At 42.4% G+C, this 19,126-nt stretch overlaps 2 protein-coding genes across 2 annotated transcripts in view; both read right to left on the bottom strand.

The window, feature by feature from the left end:
* The window catches only part of LOC134620464 (ribonuclease inhibitor-like), a 37,168-nt gene extending 26,645 nt beyond the window's left edge, over positions 1–10,523 (bottom strand). The window contains exons 1-2 of the mRNA XM_065470103.1: positions 10,468–10,523; positions 9,600–9,773 (exon numbers count right to left, since the gene is read on the bottom strand). Of these exons, the coding sequence (XP_065326175.1) occupies positions 9,600–9,773; positions 10,468–10,523 (230 nt within the window). The remainder of the gene's footprint in view (positions 1–9,599; positions 9,774–10,467) is intronic.
* Positions 10,524–14,389: 3,866 nt separating this feature from the next.
* LOC134620455 (protein NLRC3-like) lies at positions 14,390–17,883 on the bottom strand. The gene is made up of 4 exons (XM_063466622.1): positions 17,844–17,883; positions 16,772–16,850; positions 16,299–16,423; positions 14,390–16,200 (listed from the first exon to the last, which is right to left on the bottom strand). The coding sequence occupies exons 1-4, from the start codon at positions 17,881–17,883 to the stop codon at positions 14,390–14,392; spliced, it is 2,055 nt and encodes a 684-aa protein (XP_063322692.1).
* Between the last annotated feature and the right edge of the window lie 1,243 nt (positions 17,884–19,126).

Here is a 19,126-nt window from a genome sequence, read left to right as displayed (position 1 = left end):
CAAGTGATGAATAACTGTTTTCCACTATGTTGTTTTGCAATGTTTGTTTTGGTTTTTTTGCATTGTTGATTTGTTTGTCACCAAAGCAGCTAATAAAGCTGTATATTGAATCGAATCCAATCCAATTTTGCCTCTTTCTTGTAAGATTCTATAATAGAATGAATGCCAGTTATAAATAGAGACAATAAATTGAATGAATTACGAAACACTCATTTTATTTTTATTAGATCTGAAAATGTTGTGTAACACTACAACCTGAAACAAATAGATTGCGTTGGCCTGTACAGGAGATAAAGGGAAAAAACAACCGCTGTGAAATGGAATAGTCCAAATCACCAAAGTAAACTGGAGCTGGGCTTGTTGCAGGGATCTGAAGTTACTAAACATCTTGTGAGTGTCTGCACTCACACTTAGGACCATATAATAATAAATATGTGCATGATGAAAGTTGGGCAGCACGCTAACGTCCTTATTCCACTCTGTATGCTCGTATGGGTCTAACCCTTTCACTCCTTTGATTTCTTTCCTCATCCTTTTCTCTCTTTTTTTGCCTTTTCCTCAAGTCTGTCTTTGTACGGACCTTCCGTGTTCTCCGTCGTTTTGTACATAACTGTTTTTGGGGCAAATAAAATGCAAGTAGCGATTAAAACCACAGAATTAATGATTACCGGTGCTGGAAATGCTAGCGCTTGATCCAGTGTCTTGATGTTGTTGCCACGGGTACTAGCGCTGGGCGATATGACACAAAACTCATATCTCGATATTTTTTAGCTGGATGGCGATATAAGATATAAATCTCGATATTTTTTAAAGCCATAAAGTAAGAACAAAAAGAGAGTTCTTAGTCAAAGCTGTGTCCCAGATGTCACACAGGCACTTTTATTAACATACAGCATAGATGTACATGAAAAAAAAACTACTCAAAAATAAATTATGAGCATTTATTAAATAATGATGCTCTATAAATAAAAGAAAACTATGTTGTTTTGTGCATAACAAAGAGCTCACAACTGTGCAGTCAAAATGTAAACTAAAAGACGCTGAGCATAATAACAAAGACAGATTTCACAGCTGCTCTGTTCCCAACTTCTACTGCGTGACTGACAGCCTGGAGTTTGAAATCCGCTTCGTAACCATGTCTCTGAACAGGTGCCATTTGTGGTCCTTATACACACACAGTACCGTAATATTACGTTGAAGCTAGAGCTGGGCGATAGAACGATAACGATACTGCGAAATAACTTTTTCTCGACAGAAAAATGAAACTATTGCGATAGGCCTCATCTCTCTTGTCCTTTAAAAAAAAAAAAAAAGAACAGTCAATCCAAATTAAGTAGCGCCAAACCAATCACAGCCGCAGCATCACGTCACGTGGCTTGTTACGTACAGCACAAGTGCCAAGGCGAACATGTGTACTTGTTTGGGAAGCAGCCAGCCACCGTGCTGCCCCGGTAATGGAAGAAATGAGTGTGCCGACTAGAGAAAAATCAACCGAGAGCGTGACGGAAGAGAAAACAGATGATGGTTCCAATGCTGGAGAGATTGTCGAATGGAAGGGCCGTAGAAGTTCCGTAGTGTGAAGGTATTTCGACTATTTAAAGTCTGACAAAAACGTAGCACGCACTGTAAATTGTGCCGAAAGCAAGTCTGGAAATACAATAAACCGGTGCATGCTCAATCTCTGACTGAAAGCGCTAATTGGTCATTCAGCTTTTGTCAGACTAAAGTAAATGTTTGAAAAGCTAAGCTTTACAACAAGGAGAGATGGAGAATTTCCTTTTAGTTCTCAGTTTATTTGATATTGACAAAAGTTAGTCAATTTTGTCTGTTCTTCTGTAAAACAAACTAAGATTTATTTTTAGAATTAATATTTTGTTTCTAAGTGGAATTGACAATTTAGTAGTTTTGTTTGTTCTATTTTGAAAATTAAACGCTTTAGTGGCTGCCTTTTTGTGTAGTTTGCAATATTTGCCTTTATTTATCTGAAACTGAAGTCTCATGTTTCTTAAGTACATCTACCCTGTTGAACTTATTATGGGTAATAAATATTAAAATCAAAACAAGCTGCTGATTATTTCACATTTTATTTGTGAGCAACGGCACATTTAAATCTTACAAATATAGTTATTTGGCTTATATTGTGATATATATCGTTATCGCCAGAAATGAAAAAAACATATCGTGATATAAAAAAATCTTATATCGCCCAGCTCTAACGGGTACCCACAAAGCAATGCACGAAAGTCACGTGGTCTGTCACTCTCTATAGATAAGTTTTATTGTTTGCTTAAATCACCTCATTACCGAGTTAGTTGTTTCAATAACGGTTTTCAGTTGTGGTAATAAACCTTTTGTTTTTCTTTTTTACCTGACCTTCCTGTCACTGGGCTCATTCATGTTACTTCCCCTGTCGCCTAGCAGAGCCGGGGCGTACCATGTTTCTCAGGTTAGGGTTAATCCATTCATTCTGCAACTGCACATGAATTATACTTCATACACAAACCCACAGTCTCTGATTGCTCTGAAATCTCACTGACAGCCAACAGGTAAAAAGAAAAGTCCAGACTGACAGTCTCTGTGGTGTTAGGCCGTGAACTGCTCACGCTGCGTTCAAGTGCATCACAAACTATTGGAATTGGAACCAACTTTGTGAAACAGACGTCCTACCAGCTGCTGTTTTGAAATTTTGTCATTTCCTCATGAACTGTATTAAACTCTGTAAATGAACTGAGAACTATTTCTACATTTGAAACTATGAATTCAGTTTCCCATTCACTTCTGTACGTTAGTGTATAAATGAATGCTAGACTGGACTCCATGGAAACACTTGGACTCAGCTGCCTGTTTTCTGTAGTCATTCCAACAGAGTCATTTCTCTTCTCCAGCTTCTGTTTGAAATCCTCTCACAGAGCCTGAATCCTGCTTTGTTGTCATGTTTGGGCCTGTGTTCGGCTGCTCTGTGTTCCTCTGCTTTAATCAGCAATCACGTAACACAACATTATATACCAGGTAGTCCAACTTCGGTAACCCTGCAAACGCCACTGCTGTTTAGTTTTCTGTCTTCATTTATGTTCAATTCAATTCAATTCAATTCAATTCAATTCAATTTTATTTATATAGCGCCAAATCACAACAAAAGTCGCCTCAAGGCGCTTTATATTGTACAGTAGATAGCACAATAATAAATACAGAGAAAAACCCAACAATCATATCATATGACCCCCTATGAGCAAGCACTTTGGCGACAGTGGGAAGGAAAAACTCCCTTTTAACAGGAAGAAACCTCCGGCAGAACCAGGCTCAGGGAGGGGCGGCCATCTGCTGCGACCGGTTGGGGTGAAAGAAGGAAAACGGGATGAAAGACATGCTGTGGACGAGAGACAGAGATTAATAACAGATATGATTCGATGCAGAGAGGTCTATAACACATAGTGAGTGAGAAGGTGACTGGAAAGGAAAAACTCAATGCATCATGGGAATCCCCGGCAGCCTACGTCTATTGCAGCATAACTAAGGGAGGATTCAGGGTCACCTGGTCCAGCCCTAACTATATGCTTTAGCAAAAAGGAAAGTTTTAAGCCTAATCTTAAAAGTAGAGATAGTGTCTGTCTCCCGAATCCAAACTGGAAGCTGGTTCCACAGAAGAGGGGCCTGAAAACTGAAGGCTCTGCCTCCCATTCTACTTTTAAATACTCTAGGAACAGCAAGTAGGCCTGCAGAGCGAGAGCGAAGTGCTCTAATAGGGTGATATGGTACTACAAGGTCATTAAGATAAGATGGGGCCTGATTATTTAAGACCTTGTAAGTGAGGAGCAGGATTTTGAATTCAATTCTGGATTTAACAGGAAGCCAATGAAGAGAAGCCAAAACAGGAGAAATATGCTCTCTCTTCCTAGTCCCTGTCAGTACTCTTGCTGCAGCATTTTGGATTAGCTGAAGACTTTTCAGTGAGTTTTTAGGACATCCTGATAATAATGAATTACAGTAGTCCAGCCTGGAAGTAATAAATGCATGAACTAGTTTTTCAGCGTCACTCTGAGACAGGATATTTCTAATTTTAGAGATGTTGCGCAAATGGAAGAAAGCAGTCTTACATATTTGTTTAATATGTGCGTTGAAGGACATGTCCTGGTCAAAAATGACTCCAAGGTTCCTCACAGCATTACTGGAGGCCAAGGTAATGCCATCCAGGGTAAGGATCTGCTTAGATACCATATTTCTAAGATTTTCAGGGCCGCAGGAAGTTAGCGGCCATCCAGGTCTTTATGTCTTTAAGACATTCCTGCAGTTTAACTAATTGGTGTGTGTTACCTGGCTTCATGGATAGATAGAGCTGCGTATCATCTGCATAGCAGTGAAAATTTATGCTATGTCTTCTAATGATGCTGCCTAGGGGAAGCATGTATAATGTAAACAGAATTGGTCCTAGCACTGAACCCTGTGGAACTCCATAATTAACCTCAGCATGTGAAGAAGACTCTCCATTTACTTGAACAAATTGGAGTCTATTAGATAGATATGATACAAACCACTGCTGCGCAGTACCTGTAATACCTACAGCATGTTCTACTCGCTCTAATAGGATATTATGGTCAACAGTATCGAACGCAGCACTGAGGTCTAGCAGGACAAGCACAGAGATGAGTCCACTGTCAGAGGCCATAAGAAGATCATTTGTAACCTTCACTAAAGCTGTTTCTGTGCTGTGATGAGCTCTGAAACCTGACTGAAACTCTTCAAATAAGCCATTCCTCTGCAGATGATCTGTTAGCTGTTTGACAACTACTCTTTCAAGGATTTTTGATATGAAAGGAAGGTTGGATATTGGCCTATAATTAGCTAAGACAGCTGGGTCTAGAGATGCTTTTTAAGTAAAGGTTTAACTACAGCCAGCTTGAAGGCCTGTGGTACATAGCCGATTATTAGAGATAGATTGATCATATTTAAGATTGAAGAATTAATTAATGGCAGGACTTCTTTGAGCAGTTTTGTAGGAATGGGGTCTAAAAGACACGTTGATGGTTTGGAGGAGGTAATTATTGAAGTTAACTCAGAAAGATCGATTGGAGAAAAAGAGTCTAACTTAACATCAATGGTACTAAAAGTAGCTGTAGACGATATTACATCTGTGGGATGATTATTGGTAATTTTTTCTCTAATGATAAAAATTTTATTTCTGAAGAAGTTCATGAAGTCATTACTAGTTAACGTTAAAGGGATGGTTGGCTCAGTAGAGCTCTGACTTTTTGTCAGCCTGGCTACAGTGCTGAAGAGAAACCTGGGGTTGTTCTTATTTTCTTCAATCAGTGACGAATAGTAAGATGTTCTGGCTTTGCGGAGGGCTTTCTTATAAAGCAGCAAACTATTTCTCCAGGCTAAATGATGATCCTCTAAATTTGTGACACGCCATTTCCTCTCCAGCTTACGAGTTATCTGCTTTAGGCTACGTGTTTGAGAATTATACCACGGAGTCAGGGACTTCTGATTTGAGACCTTAGTTTTCACAGGAGCTACAGTATCCAGAGTCGTACGTAGTGAGGAGGTAAAATTATTAACAAGATAATCGACCTCTGTTGGAGTAGCGTTCAGGTAGCGGCTCTGCTCTATGTTGGTACAGGGCATTGAAGATGATAACAGTGGGTGGATTATATTCTTAAACTTAGTTACAGCACTTTCAGAAAGACATCTACTTTGATAAAGTCTACTCTCCACTGCTGTGTAATCAATTATTGTAAATGTAAATGTTATCAGGAAATGATCAGACAGCAGAGGGTTTTCAGGAAACACTGTTAAATGTTCAGTTTCTATGCCATATGTTAAAACAAGATCTAGAGTGTGATTAAAGTGGTGGGTGGGTTCTTTTACATTTTGAGAGAAGCCAATTGAGTCTAATAACAGATTAAATGCCATGTTGAGGCTGTCATTTTTAGCATCTACATGGATGTTAAAATCACCCACAATAATTATTTTATCTGAGCTGAGCACTAAATCAGATAAAAAGTCTGAGAAATCAGAGAGAAACTCTGTGTAAGGCCCAGGTGGACAATAGATAATAACAAGTAAGACTGGTTTCTGAGTTTTACAGCTGGGGTGGACGAGGCTAAGCATCAGGCTTTCAAATGAATTAAAAGTCTGTCTTGGTCTTTCGTTAATTAATAGACTGGTGTGAAAAATTGCTGCCACACCGCCCCCTCGGCCTGTGCTTCGAGGTTTCTGGTAGTTAGAATGACTCGGGGGTGTTGATTCATTTAAACTAACATAATCATCCTGCTGCAACCAGGTTTCTGTAAGGCAGAGTAAATCGATTTGTTGGTCAATTATTAAGTCATGTACTAACAGAGACTTGGAGGAGAGAGACCTCATATTTAATAATCCACATTTCACTGTTTTACTCTTTGGTTCAGATGTGGATTCTGTATTGTTCTTTCTTTGTGATTTTTTATGTTTAAATTGTTTATTGCTGGTTTTTGGTTTGTTTTTTGTCTGTTTGGGAGCTGACACAGTCTCAATGGAGATGGGTTTTTGGGGGGGTAGCAGGAGGAGAGAAGCTGCAGAGAGGCGTGTAAGACTGCAACTCTGCTTCCTGGTCCCAACTCTGGATAGTCAGATTTTGGGGGGTTTAATAAATTTGTCCATATTTCTAGAAATGAGAGCTGCTCCATCCAAAGTGGGATGGATGCCATCTCTCCTAACAAGACCAGGTTTCCTCCAGAAGATTTGCCAATTATCTATGAAGCCCACATCGTTTCTGGGACACCACTCAGACAGCCAGCAATTTAAGGAGAACATGCGGCTAAACATGTCACTCCTGGTCTGATTGGGGAGGGGACCAGAGAAAACTACAGAGTCCGACATTGTTTTGGCAAAGTTACACACCGATTCAATATTGATTTTAGTGACCTCCGATTGGCGTAACCGGGTGTCATTACTGCCGACGTGAATTATGATCTTACTGTATTTACGTTTACCCTTAGCCAGCAGTTTTAAATTTCCTTCAATGTCGCCTGCTCTGGCCCCTGGAAGACAATTGACTATGGTTGCCGGTGTCTCTAGCTTCACATGTCTGAGAACAGAATCACCAATTACCAGAGTTTGACCCCCGGCGGGTGTGTCGCTGAGTGGGGAAAAACGGTTAGACACATGAACAGGTTGGTGGTGTACCTGGGGCTTCTGTTTAAGACTATGCTTCCTCCTCACCGTCACCCAGCCTCCCTCTTTCCCCAGCTGCTTGGGGTCTGCCGGGGAACAGCTAGCGGGGCCTACGCTATCGTCGGCTGCACCAGCTACAGGGGCCTGGCTAGCTACGGGTGAATGAAGGGTGCGAAGCCGAGTCTCCAATTCAGTAATCCTGGCCTCCAGAGCTGCAAATATGCTACATTTGTTACAGGTATCATTACTGCTAAAGGAGGCCGAGGAGTAACTAAACATCTGACACAATGAGCAGGAAAGTGCAAAAGGGACAGGTGAAGTAGCCATGGTGCTAACGAGTCAGCTACGAGCTAAGCTAAGCTAGCGAAACAGTAAAGAGACAGTGAGTGAATACTTTGGCTATAAATTAGGTAGTGAGCACACAGAAAGGGTGATTCAGATGAAGCACGTGAAGATTATACTATGAAAAAGGGATGTATCAAAAGATTTCAATTAAATTGCTAAGCAGAAAAGCTACTCAGAAACACCACTGTGTTTGAGCAGGAACAGGAAGTGATACTCTACCGCAGAGCGAGCGAAACACCAAGTGACCACCAATGTTGGAAGTGGTAGCAGAGCTGTACGTTTGAATTAGTTTAAAAAATCTCTCAGAACATGGTATGTCATGTTTAATGTCATGCTTCAAATTATATCGCAATATGAATTTTAGGCCATATCACCCAGCCCAGGGGTCGGCAACCCGCGGCTCCGGAGCCGCAGGCGGCTCTTTCGTCTTTATTTTGCGGCTCCGGGTGGTTTGGGAAAATACATTAGAACTATTTAGCTGAAGTGTATTTTGTTTGTGTTTAGTTCTTTTTTTTAACTTGTAGTTCTACATTGGAAGATTATTGTGATTTTGAAATATAAAAATAAAATTATCTTATTATTTTTTCATGGCTCAAAATAAGCGTCACACTCGCGGAAGCCGGTATACTCGCGGAAACGCCGTGCATTTATCGAGACATTCAACCCCAGGTAGGCCAATTGCGGATCTTCGGATCCACATTATGTCGGCAGCTATTCTCCACCGTGAACTATGTTTAAAAACAAACACCGCTCACGCCTCACAGATGACAGCTTACAATCCTGCGTAAAGATGAAAGCCCCGATTTGGAGACGCTGTGCGGAGAGGTTCGGGACCATAAGTCTTATTGTAAACATATCACGGCAGACCCGACGATGTTTTCATGAACATGCTTTTCAGCATCTCTTTATTGACCACTTTTCACAAACGGTTGCTGTATGCATACAGACGGCTGTAACTTTTCAGCTCACAGCCCGACAACACAACAGCAGAGAGAGCACAGACTTTAAGGTGGCGAGGCGTGATCGCGGGTGCCGCTCAGGTGCGTCCGCCTCCCGTGCTGCGGCGCTGCAGACCACGCCCCGCCACACACATTAACCAGGTAAAATACATATTTAGGCAGAATTTTGCAAATATCTATTTTTCTTTTTTAGCAGCTTAGTGCTTTTTTTCCAGTTACTTTTTAAAAGTCAGGTCAACGCTCCAACAGCCCAAAGGCGATATAAGGGTGGCGGCTCACAACAGTTTTTGTTTGCTACATGGATCATTTTAGTTCAGCTGGGTGTCTTTCCTTTTGTTATATTTCTTTAAGAGTTCAAAATGTGTTAATTACATAAATAAAATGTAATTTTCTCTGTAGCACTTCATGGATTTCATAAGCAACACACCTTAGTTGCTCTGTGGACTGTTTTAAAAAGCAGTTAAAAACTTTTCTGTTCAAACAAGCCTCTTGTTGATCTACATATTTTATGTTCTTTACATTATTTACATTTGATCTTTTACATTGTGTATAATGTCTATTGATTGTATTGTTTATTTTAATACTTGTGTACAGCGCTTTGTGACTGCCTGTCTGTGAAAAGCGCTTAATAAATAAACTTTACTTACTTACTTTAGTTGTTCACACAAAGCATAAAGGTAAAAAAACAAACAAAAAAACAAACCCCAATATATGCAGTGTTATCTTCATTTTAGATTTCAAAAAGTATTTGCGGCTCCCAGTGTTTTCTTTTGCGTGGAAACCGGGTCCAAGTGGCTCTTTGGATGTTAAAGGTTGCAGACCCCTGACCCAGCCCTACCATGAACATTATCACAGCTCCTAACTTCACCTTTATTAGCTTTGACATTCATGTCTTTCTTTTCTCTCTCTGTTTCCACACAAGCTCAAAGTCTCTGCAGCCTGTTTTTATCTGCTATCATCAGATCTTCAACAGCCTCATTCACATCCCTCACACACTCTACAGCCTCATCAGTGCTGACTTTATCTTCACTGACTGATGGAGCACAACATGAACCTGTGGAGGCTGAAACACTGTCCTGTCAAACATCTCCCCGTCACCACTCCACTTCTGTCAACCTTTAAATGAACCCTGCTCAAGTCTGTCACCTCAGAGTCTCCAGTCGACAGTTTGGACTCTCCAGTCCAGCACACAGAAGCTTCACTGATGAATCCTGCAGGTTGTTTCCACTCATGTCCAGCTCTGTCAGATGGGAGGGGTTGGACTTCAGAGCTGAGGCCACAACTTCACAGTGAGTCCCTGAGAGCCAACACTGACTCAGTCTGTGATTATAGAAAATATAAAATGTGTTATTATAATAGCAGAAAATCTGCATTATAAACAGACTGAATGTATATGAAGACAAAACAGAGTGAGGTCATAATCTGATGATCTGCTCTTCACATCTGTGCTTCAGCTCCTCTTACTGTGTTTGACACAACGATTGAGTCTCTCTCAGACCTGCAGACTTTTAATGAGAATCTTTGTTTGGCTTTAATCTGCAGATGAAGGAGGAAGATGGTGTCACATTTAGGCTTCCATAATGTCCACAGTCTGTCACTGAGATCTGATCCAGAGTCAGAGTGAAGACACACATTTGGACTGTTTCCTGTTTTGACTCCAGAACATTTTGAATGAGTTCAGCTCAGTGAAGAGTTCCAGCTGGAAAGATGATCTCTGTTTGCTACCTGCTGTCAGGTACAACTGTTCACGTCCACACGCAGGAAAAACCTGCTGACTGTTACCAAACGGAGCAGAAATCTCATCACTGGACAATAATGATGAATGAACTCAGAGCTGCTGATATCAGATCTGATTTCAGGGGAACTAAACACAGAAATGATTGGCTCATTTTAGCTTTCTGAGCCATTATCTGCTGGTGTGTCGCTAGTTGGCAGAAAATGATTTGTATTCCTGTTCAGAGCTTCAGTGTTTATGAGTCCAGATCCAGGTGACAGCAAGTCAAAATGATGTTACCTGTCTGTGTCCAGCAGCAGCCTGTATTCACTTTGAATATTGTTATAACCTGACATGTATCAGTTTGTCTTTGATTGGTTTGTAAATGTCACTGTTTCCATTGGACCTGAGTGACGTACAAAGACAGAGAGGGAGAGAAAGGAGAGAGAGGATGGAGACAGCAAAGAGAGAGCAAACACAAACAGGTGAGAGTGGACAGGTGACCAAGGTCAGCAACCAATCAGAGAGCTTCTGTTTGACCCACAGTCACTGATGATGACTGTACATAACCGAGCAGTGTGTTACTCTGATATCAAATATGGATCCTGCTCTCATAATAATGATCATCAGATGATATTATTGTGTTATTTTGTAGCTGAATACGATGTTTGTGTGATTATCAGTGAAAGAAGCAGTGAGGAGGATGGAGAGAGAGAGAGGACAGAGGGTGAAGTTAGAAACACTAAAAGGATTTTTCATGGATTTCATGGATGATTTGAGTGATTTCCAGCAGGACACTTAAACATGTCAGTGGACGTCCTAAAGAACATATTCACTGATATGAAACGTGTCATTGAACAGGATTAATATCAGTGGAAACATGGTGGAAACAGCTGTGACTGCATGGATGTGACACACTTCAAATCTGTTCTCTCCATGGAGCTGCTGCTGAGTCTGTACAATAAAGGATGGTGTGGAAGGCTACAGCGTACGGACACAAACAATTTGGGGTTACAACATGAACCTCCCACCGTCTATAAAGCACTGATGACATCATGACATTTGCCAGGAAGTTAGCTTGGGGATGTAAACAGCAGTGACTTCCATCAGCAGAAAACAGGGACGACATTTCAGCAGCAACAACTAAACACTGAACAATCAGCTCTGTGATTAATGAGGACATGAAGTCAGACATTAGGAGCAGCAGCAGGAATGAAAGTGAATCCATGAGCTGCTGTGACATCAGCTCACAGATTGGACACATGTTCAGTCCAGATGTCAGCAGTGTCTCACTCAGTTTGTCCCACTGTTGGCAGTAAGAGAGCACAGCTGGTTCACCTCTGAGCCTCACTCTGAACCACAGCACTGTCACTCATCAGTACATCACACTTTAATCACACTAAACCAGAGTCTTCCTCAGCACCTTCATCCTCACCCACCATGTTTATGCCACTAAACTCTGTGTCTGTAGTTCTGTCTGTAGTCAGAGGAGAAGCTCAGACGGTGACTGCTCTGGATATTTGTCTCTGTTTGTAACATCAGAGTTCACGTCACTACAAAGAAGCTCTTCATAGATTCTTATTTCTGTCTAACAGGAGCATCTGAATGACCAACAACAGCAGCAGCAGATTTAAAATACTGCCCCCTAATGACACAACACAGGTACTACATGTAGATGTGAGTCTACAACACACAGCGTATGACTACCAATGCAGGATCATGCTAAGTGCACACACACATTTACTGATCAACACAAAATATCATTTTATCTGAGAAACTAATGAGAGTTGTTTAGTACTGTGGGTGGCTGTAGCTCAGGAGGCAGAGCAGATCAGCCACTAACTATAAGGTCGGTGGTTCGATCCCAGGCTGCTCCAGTCTGCATGCCAAATATCCTTGGGCAAGATAATAACCCCATCTTGCACTCCAATGCATCCATCGGAGTGTGAATGTGTATGAATTAGGGCTGCACGATTAATCATTAGAAAATCGCGATCTCGATTCATACTTATGTGCGATCTAATTTCCAAATGACAACGATTAAAAAAAAAAAAAAAAAAAGACGACGACGATTGTACCGCATTTTGATCCGGGACGTAATCTGCATGAAAACAAGCGCTCACTCTTCCTGCTCAACAAATGACAAGGGCGGAGCCTTATACCACGTGATACAGAAGCTGTGCCGTGTGGCAGGAAAAAACAACGGAGAACACGTCAGGGATGACGAGAAAGTGACAGGAGAAAATCCGTCCCGGTCAATCACCCAAACATCAATAACGGGAACCTTATAAAGCGCTTCCCTATACACGTCGAACTCCCGCAGGCACAAAGAAATTACGGAGGCTATTACTCATCATCTGACCAAAGATATATCAACACTGTGCAAAACGAGGGATTTAGGAAAATGATCAACACCCTAGACAAACGCTACACAGTGCCGTCCCGCAACTATTTTTCTATTGTTGCACTACCTGCTCTATACACGCAGTGTCGAGCAACGGTGGAGACGGAATTTCAAGCAGTACAACATTTTGCTGCAACCACAAAATGTGAGGCATTTATTGTTTTTATGTTTATTTATTGTTTTTATGTACAGTTTCAACTGTTACAAAGTTGATGTGCAGTTAATAAGTGCAATAAATATTTATATTGGAAAAGAAAATCGTGAGAGAATCGTGATCTCAATTCTAAGCAAAAAAATCGTGATTCTCATTTTATGCAAAATCGTGCAGCCCTAGTATGAATGGTAGACTACTTAGCACTAGGGCTGCCACAAACGATTATTTTGATAGTCGACTAGTCACCGATTATTTTTGCGATTAGTCGACTAATCAGATCATCATCCACTGGACGTAAAACGTACAGCTTATTGCACCAGCAGCATCTGCTCTTATATAACTATCATTAACTTACAGCTTTAAGTGTTTAAGGTATGTGCTAACTAAAAATAAAGACAAGATGATAGTTTATTAAATTTTAATGAAATGTGCAGATTGTTTTGGTGAAGTTTAATAAAATCCTTGCTATCTAAAATCTAATCAATCGATCGTGGCTCAACAGTTGGGAGTTCGCCTTGTAATTGGAAGGTTGCCGGTCCGAGCCTCGTCTCGGACAGTCTCGGTCGTTGTGTCTTTGGGCAAGACACTTCACCCGTTGCTTACTGGTGGTGGTCAGAGGGCCCAGTGGGCGCCAGTGTCCGGCAGCCTCGCCTCTGTCAGTGCGCCTCAGGGTGGCTGTGGCTACAATGTAGCTGCCATCACCAGTGTGTGAATGACTGGATGTGTAAAGCGCTTTGGGGTTCTTAGGGACTACAAAAAAGCGCTATACAAATACAGGCCATTTACCATTTTAAAAACTATAACTTTAATCTCAGCCAAACCAATTTACTCAGGAACAAATAAAATACTAAAAAAAGCCAAACAATAACATTTTGAAGTTATCATTTTTAGTTTAGTTTAGTTACATTTTAAGTTATCTAAGTGACTTATGTATGTTTAACCTGAGTAGCGAAAGACGGCGGTGGGTTTGAAAACGATTTGCTGGGAGTCCAGTGTTCTCACGGGCTCTACTGAGCCTTGCCCCCGGCTAGCTATCGAGCTAGTGGGTAACAGACGTCTCCGAAAACGTCGGAGCGCTTTTGAAAATATGTGGTGTCTTGATAAACTGAGCAGATATTTGAGGTTTACACAGTTACATTCTCGCCTGAAAATATGCTAAACATTTATTTTGTGACCCAGAAAGAATAATAAGAGTAATATTAAAACTAACTAGCTGCCGCCATTGTTGGAAACTGAGCTGGGCCGCGCTATGAATTCTGGGACACAGCTACTTCTTCTTCTTCTTCGGGGTTTAACGGCAGCTGGCATCCTTGTACATGCAGTGCTGCCATCTTCTGTTTCGGTCCGTTATTACACTCTTAAATCCTACTACTTATTCCTGCTTTTACAAAGCTTCAAACGACGCGTCAACTATTAAATCAGTCGTCGATGATTTTGATAGTCGACGTAATCGTGACGAGTCGACTAATCGTGGCAGCCCTACTTAGCACTTAAAAGCTCAGAAAATAGTGCTTGTGTGATTGGGTGAATGAATTAGTTGTATAAAAGCGTTTTGAGTGCTCAGACAGAGTAGAAAAGCGTTATATAAGAACCAGTCCATTTACCATTTACCAACTAAACTACTAATCTACACTAATTAATGATGTAAATGATCACATCTGGACTCACCGAGCCTTTCTGCAGTTCCTCACAGCTGGAATCAGTCTCAGTCGTCCCCGCTCTGATGTGTTGTACTTCTGCAGGTCCAACTCATCCAGAACCTCCTCTGACATCTGCAGCATGAAGGCCAGAGCTGAGCACTGGATCTCAGAGAGTTTCTTCTCTGATCTGTTCTCTGACTTCAGGAACTCTTGGATCTCCTGATGTACTGAGAGGTCGTTCATCTCCATCAGACAGTGGAAGTTGTTGATGCTTCTGTCAGGAGAGATTTCATCACTGTTCATCTCCTTCAGGTTGTTGATGACTCTCTGGATGGTTCCTGGACTGATCTCTGTCTGACCCAGCAGACCTCCTAAGAGTCTCTGGTTGGACTCCAGACAGAGGCCATGAAGGAAGCGAACAAACAGGTCCAGGTGGCCATTTTTACTCTGGAGGGATTTGTTTATGGTTCTCCTCAACAAATCATCTGAAAATGAAAAGTAATAGTAAGGATCAAGTGGATTATTTTCCAGGAAGTTCTTCAGCACCTCCGTCTTCCTGTTGGTGAAACAGTTGAACATGCAGACAGCAGCCAGAAACTCCTGAATGCTCAGATGAACAAAGCAGTAGACTGGTTTCTGGAAGATCACACACTCTCTTTTGAAGATCTCTGTACAAACTCCTGAGTACACCGAGGCCTCTGTCACATCCAGACCACACTGCTCCAGGTCTTCTTGGTAGAACATGATGTTTCCTTTCTCCAGATGTTCAAACGCCAGCCGCCCCAGCTTCAGAAGAACTTCCCTGTCAGCCTCCGTCAGCTCCTGTGGACTCGTCTCATGTCCCTCATGGTACTTGTTCTTCTTCCTCTTTGTCTGAACCAGCAGGAAGTGTGAGTACATGTCAGTCAGGGTCTTGGGCAGCTCTCCTCTCTGCTCTGTAGTCAACATGTGCTCCAGAACTGTAGCAGTGATCCAGCAGAAGACTGGGATACTACACATGATGTGGAGGCTCCTGGATGTCTTCATGTGGGAGATGATTCTGCTGGACAGCTCTTCATCACTGAATCTCCTCCTGAAGTACTCCTCCTTCTGGGCGTCAGTGAAGCCTCGTGCTTCTGTCAGCCTGTCAACACATGTAGGAGGGATCTGATTGGCTGCTGCAGGTCGGGAAGTTATCCAGACGAGAGCTGAGGGAAGCAGATTCCCCTGGATGAGGTTTGTCAGCAGCTGGCTGACTGATGACTTCTGTGTGACATCAGACAGCAGCTTCCTGTTGGTGAAATCCAATGAAAGTCTGCTTTCATCCAGGCCGTCAAAGATGAACAAAAGCTGAGAGACAGCCAGCTTCTCTGCTGTGACCTTCTGTAATGTTGGATGGAAAACATGGAGCAGCTCCAGAAGACTGTACTGCTCATCTCTGATCAGGTTCAGCTCCCTGAATGAAAGCAGAACCACCACACTGACATGTTGGTTCTCCAAGCCCTCTGCCCAGTCCAGAGTGAACTTCTGCACTGAGAAGGTTTTTCCAACACCAGCCACGCCGTTGGTCAGAACCACTCTGATGGGTCTCTGTTGGTCAGGTAAGGCTTTAAAGATGTCCTGGCACCTGATTGGAGCGTCATGGAGGGCGTCCATCTTGGAAGCTGTCTCCAGCTGCCTCACCTCATGTTGGGTATGAACCTCTTCACTCTGTCCCTCTGTGATGTAGAGCTCAGTGTAGATCCTGTTGAGGAGGGTTCTACTTCCTGTTTCATCACTTCCTTCAGTCACACGTTCACATCTCCTCCTCAGACTGATCTTATGTTCATCTAAAACCTCCTGCAGACCAACATCTGCTGAAAGAAAGAGAAAGAAAACTCTTCAGTGTCTGAACAACAACAAGAAGTCCAGTTTTCAGAAATGAGTCCATCAGCAGACAGATGTTCAGTCTTACTTTGTACACAGCTGCTCTGACTGGCTGTCTGCAGTCCAGCTCTGCTTCTGGATCTTTCTCCACACTGGGGACAGGAGGAGTCTCCTGATGACGCAGACTGGTCCCAGTATGAGCAAATGCACTGTCTGCAGAACCAGAAACATATCCAAGGTGAGCAGTTTTCCCTCCAGCATAAACTAAGCAGCTAAAACACAAGTGTCCCAGCTTTCCAGTCAGACTGTGCTCAGTGCCACATTCCAGATGTGGTGTCTGACAGCTGCTCGGGCTGCAGGATCAAACACAAGTCCAAACATCTTTGTCTTTGCTGCTTTGTTCTGATTGAACAACACAACATGTAGTTCTTGTCCCAGCTGAGCATCAGTTATGCAGCCTTTAGCATTAGCATTGTTAGCATGTCTCCAACAGAAACATGGTCAGAAACTGTTGAGAGGGGCCGACACAGGAGAAGTTATTACAATCAACCCACCGCTGACTCGATCACAGTCAGGGGGTCATGCAGTGGGCCAACCCACTCCCACTCAGTCTGAGGGCAGCCCACACTGCACAGTGGTCCTAATGTCAAATCAAACAACAATTACAAAGAAGGAGGAGAGATAGGAAAGACTGAGGAAAGGAAGCAATCAAAGGGAACACTAACAGATCAGCTTCTGTAGCGTCTCTGGGTTCTTGTGACTCTGTGTCCACACTGACTCCAGTAGCTCCTCTTTATATATTTATTCATTATTATTAATGTGATTCTCCTGTTCTTTTCCCCCCAACCTCATTTTGATCAGGACAAGTTTTCCTCTGAGTAAAACTAATGCGACTGGTTTCTGCTGTGAGATGAAGGCTCCAGGACGTCTACATAGGGTTTAAATATTTCACAATATTTCCTAAGTTCAGTCTCAGGAGTGAAGCTTCACCACAGTCACGTTCACAGCTCTGCTCTCTGCTGATCAAACTACAACTCTTAGATTTGAACTACAGACTTTAAATGCTATGCTAGGAAACTTATTGTCACACAACAACATGATGAGTCGTATCCAGGAAGAAGAAGAAAACCTGTTCCAGGTGATCATTCATTGCAGTACGATCCATCTATAAGATCAAATAAACATGGGAAACATTGCTGACAGAATCTGCTGTGACGACTTTGTACAGCAGCTCTAAACATTTCTGTACCTGCTGATCATTCACGTCAGTTTGAAGCTTCTAAAACATTTTCTTACTTTTCTTTGACGTTCTTTGGAACAACGACTTGTTTGCTTTGTGTCTGTCTTGCTTTCTCCTGACACTTACTTCATAGACACAATATCCTCATGAGAACCAGCCTATTTATGTCCTCTGTAATGGACATTTGTTTTTGGTCTATATCTTTTGAGTTATTCGAGCTACCCTACTAACTCCTGATGTGCTAGATAGAGGACATCCTGGGCTTTCCATTGATATCTAATGTTTGGTGGCCTCTTTTAGCTCCAAATAGGCAGGAAACCACAAGAAAAGTTTGATGGGACGATTCTTTTTGCCTCAGTTTGCAGGAGGATACTGCCAACAGAATTCACTCACCATCCAAAACACTGAACTCAGGTGTTCCTGTCTCTTCCATGACCGTATATGTACCAAATCAGCACCCAGGCATGCAGACTGCTTCTACAAATATCTGTGAATGAATGGCTCTCAGGAGCTCAGTGAAGTCCAGCGTGGTGCTGTGACAGGATGCTACCAGTGCATCATGTCCAGCTGTGAAATGACCTCACTACTAAATGTTCCACAGTCAGCTGTTAGTGGGATTATAACAGAGTGGAAGTGACTGGGAACGACAGCAGCTCAGCCATGAAGTGGAAAACACAGAGTGGGCTCAGTGGATGATGAAGTGCAGAGTTTCTGCAGAGCCAATCAGGACTTCATTTGGCCTTCAGATGAGCTCATGAACAGAGCTTCATTAAATGGGTTTCCATGGCGACTAGCTGCATCCAATGGTGCAGTGAAGTGATGTGTCGGTCGCGAACGAAACGGCTCTTAGAGCCGACTCTTTGAAGTGAACGACGCAAACCGGCTCCTTTTGGGAGCCGTGTTTTTTTTACTTTCACTCACCCACTCTCCTGCACTTTTTGGTTTGGTGGTTGCCAGGGCAACAGTACTTGTATGACTACATTGTGCCAAAAAATAAAGTTGTCATCAACACTTGGCTGACATCATATTAAAGGCTGTGGATTCAGAATTGGATGCTACTCAAGTTTACATGTGTGAAGGCAGACGAGTCAGTACTTTTGGTAATACAGTGTAAAGTTGCACTGATTGATTTCCATGAACACCACTGTGGTTCAGTGTGGTCCTGATGGAGTAACAGCAGCCAGTATGATCCAGGCTTTAGCTGCTGGGTCTCTGTGTGACCTCTCAGACTGTTTAACAGATCAGACACAAAGAGAATCAGAGCAGCTCTTTAAAGACAAACATGAACCCACTCAGGTCACACTTTCCCCACAGATATGAGCATCACTGTCCTCAAACAGCAAATGACCAAGTCTAACATTTGGATCTTTTCTCTTTGTTTTCTTTTTATGAATCTTTGTAACAATCTGAGGATGTTTCAGGTCAGATTTATCCAGGAAACACAAACATGTAAAGGAGTCATCACAGCTCTCTGACCTCGTTGGTCCAGGTTCACCACTGAAGAGTGGAGGTTGACCTTTGGACTGGTCACTCCTCACAGACGGACAGCTGGACCCTGCAGACTGTGACCTCTGACCTCTGCAGACACAAACATGATTGAAGCAGCTGTGATCACACAGACTGCAGATGATGCAGCTGTTTCCTGTCAGTAACATCCTCTTAGATTAGAGTTCAGC

The sequence above is a fragment of the Pelmatolapia mariae genome, linkage group LG3_W, assembly GCF_036321145.2.
Source record: "Pelmatolapia mariae isolate MD_Pm_ZW linkage group LG3_W, Pm_UMD_F_2, whole genome shotgun sequence".
In the NCBI taxonomy this organism is placed as follows: Eukaryota; Metazoa; Chordata; class Actinopteri; order Cichliformes; family Cichlidae; genus Pelmatolapia; species Pelmatolapia mariae.
The sequence above is the reverse complement of the archived record's forward strand: the minus strand, read 5'-3'. Positions and strand labels throughout refer to the sequence as shown.